The sequence below is a fragment of the Tupaia chinensis genome, unplaced genomic scaffold, assembly GCF_000334495.1.
Source record: "Tupaia chinensis unplaced genomic scaffold, TupChi_1.0 Scaffold000008_1, whole genome shotgun sequence".
In the NCBI taxonomy this organism is placed as follows: domain Eukaryota; kingdom Metazoa; phylum Chordata; class Mammalia; order Scandentia; family Tupaiidae; genus Tupaia; species Tupaia belangeri.
In genome coordinates, this window is record NW_006159437.1 from 846,740 (window position 1) to 848,305 (window position 1,566).

At 51.1% G+C, this 1,566-nt stretch overlaps 1 protein-coding gene across 2 annotated transcripts in view; it reads left to right on the top strand.

The window, feature by feature from the left end:
* RAB32 (RAB32, member RAS oncogene family) overlaps positions 1-1,566 on the top strand; it is a 28,043-nt gene that overhangs the window by 285 nt on the left and 26,192 nt on the right. Inside the window, exon 2 of one of the 2 annotated variants that reach the window (XM_027765592.1) lies at positions 7-241. In XM_027765592.1, the coding sequence (XP_027621393.1) occupies positions 7-241 (235 nt within the window). Of the gene's footprint in view, positions 242-1,566 lie in introns of both variants that reach the window. The other variant, XM_027765575.1, reaches the window with a different exon arrangement.

A 1,566-nucleotide genomic window follows, 5' to 3' on the forward strand; every position in this document is an offset into this window, starting at 1 on the left:
GGGGGTGTCGGGGACCCGGGCCGGAGGGTGGCCGCCGAGCCGGGACCCGAGACCCGCGAGCACCTCTTCAAGGTCCTGGTCATCGGAGAGCTCGGCGTGGGCAAGACCAGCATCATCAAGCGCTATGTCCATCAGCTCTTCTCCCAGCACTACCGCGCCACCATCGGCGTGGACTTCGCCCTCAAGGTCCTCAACTGGGACAGCAGGACGCTGGTGCGCCTGCAGCTGTGGGACATCGCGGGTGAGGCTTGGACCCCCAGTTCCCACCTTCAGAGTCAGGGCTGCTCAGCTCCTCTCTGCCTTCTTCTGTGCTCTGCCTGACTGCCTGTGTATGTTTAGGAGAAGAAAGAGAAATCAAATGGGGAATGGCAATGGGAAGTGCCAGGTGGACTCTGCAGGGCCCAGGACAGTGAATGGGCAGTGGTAGACTCCCTTCAAAGAGGGCAAGATCTCTTCCTCAGCAAGCTGCCCTGGTTAGAGGCCTCTGCTGAGTATGTGGGAAGCAGGGATGGGAAGAAAGGAGGCCTCTATTCCAGGGTGTTCTCTCTCGCTCGCTCGCTCTCTCTCTCTCTCTCTCTTTCCTGTGAGGTAAGACCATGGGACCTTTTCCAGAAGGCTGAACCCTTGATAATGACCAGCTATAAAATCCCAAGAAAAGTTGGGCTCTGGTAAGAATGGCTACTGGAAGGGTGGGGAGGGGCCGGCCTTCTCCTTCACCTGTGATTGAAGTTCACAGTGATTGACCACTTACCCAGAGTTTCATCTAGTTTGTGACACAGCAAAGGGTAAAAACCAGGCATTTATTTATTTATTTATTTATTTATTTATTTATTCATTTATTAGGCTTTTTCCATAGGGCACATACACTTGCAGAGAAAAGGAAAATGAGAAATCCCTCCTCCCCCGCCCCCCAGGGGAAAGGCTATGCTGCAGTCCTTTCTCCTTCATTCTCCTCCTGGGATTTTGGGCATACATACACATGCCTGGCGTGATTTGCAAGCCACCAGGTCTGGACTCAAACCATGGTCACGCATGTGGGAGTCCAGTGCCTTAACTATCACACCACCTGCTGGCCCCCAAACCAGGCTGTAAGAACATTTTATCATTCTCTTGGGATTCTGACCAGTCCTTGTTAGGGAAAGTCCATTCTTCTAATGCTTTATACCTCATAATCCTACCCCCTTAGAGACTGGCCTTCCCGTCTCCCTTTCACTACCCTCCAATGCACAAATACAATACATTGCTGCTCTGGCATTTGGTTGTTTTGGGCATTTGAAAAGATGCTGTAGAAATGTTTAATTATGAAAGTGGTTCCCAAAGTTACCCTGTCCCATCATTGCAGGTGGTAAGAAATTCATCTACAACAGTGCATTTGAATGGGAGTTTGTTTAGGGTCAGAGGCCACCTCAGTCCCTCTTTCATCCTGTGGACATTTTACTGAATCCCATAGAGGGTATGGGTACCCAGCTGGGAACAGTTTGGGGGAGGAGGAAAATCTGTGTCTACTAGGTAGGTAGTGCTCTTTGCATTTACAGCTTGTTAGCATGAGACGGTGTGGAGCCCCCC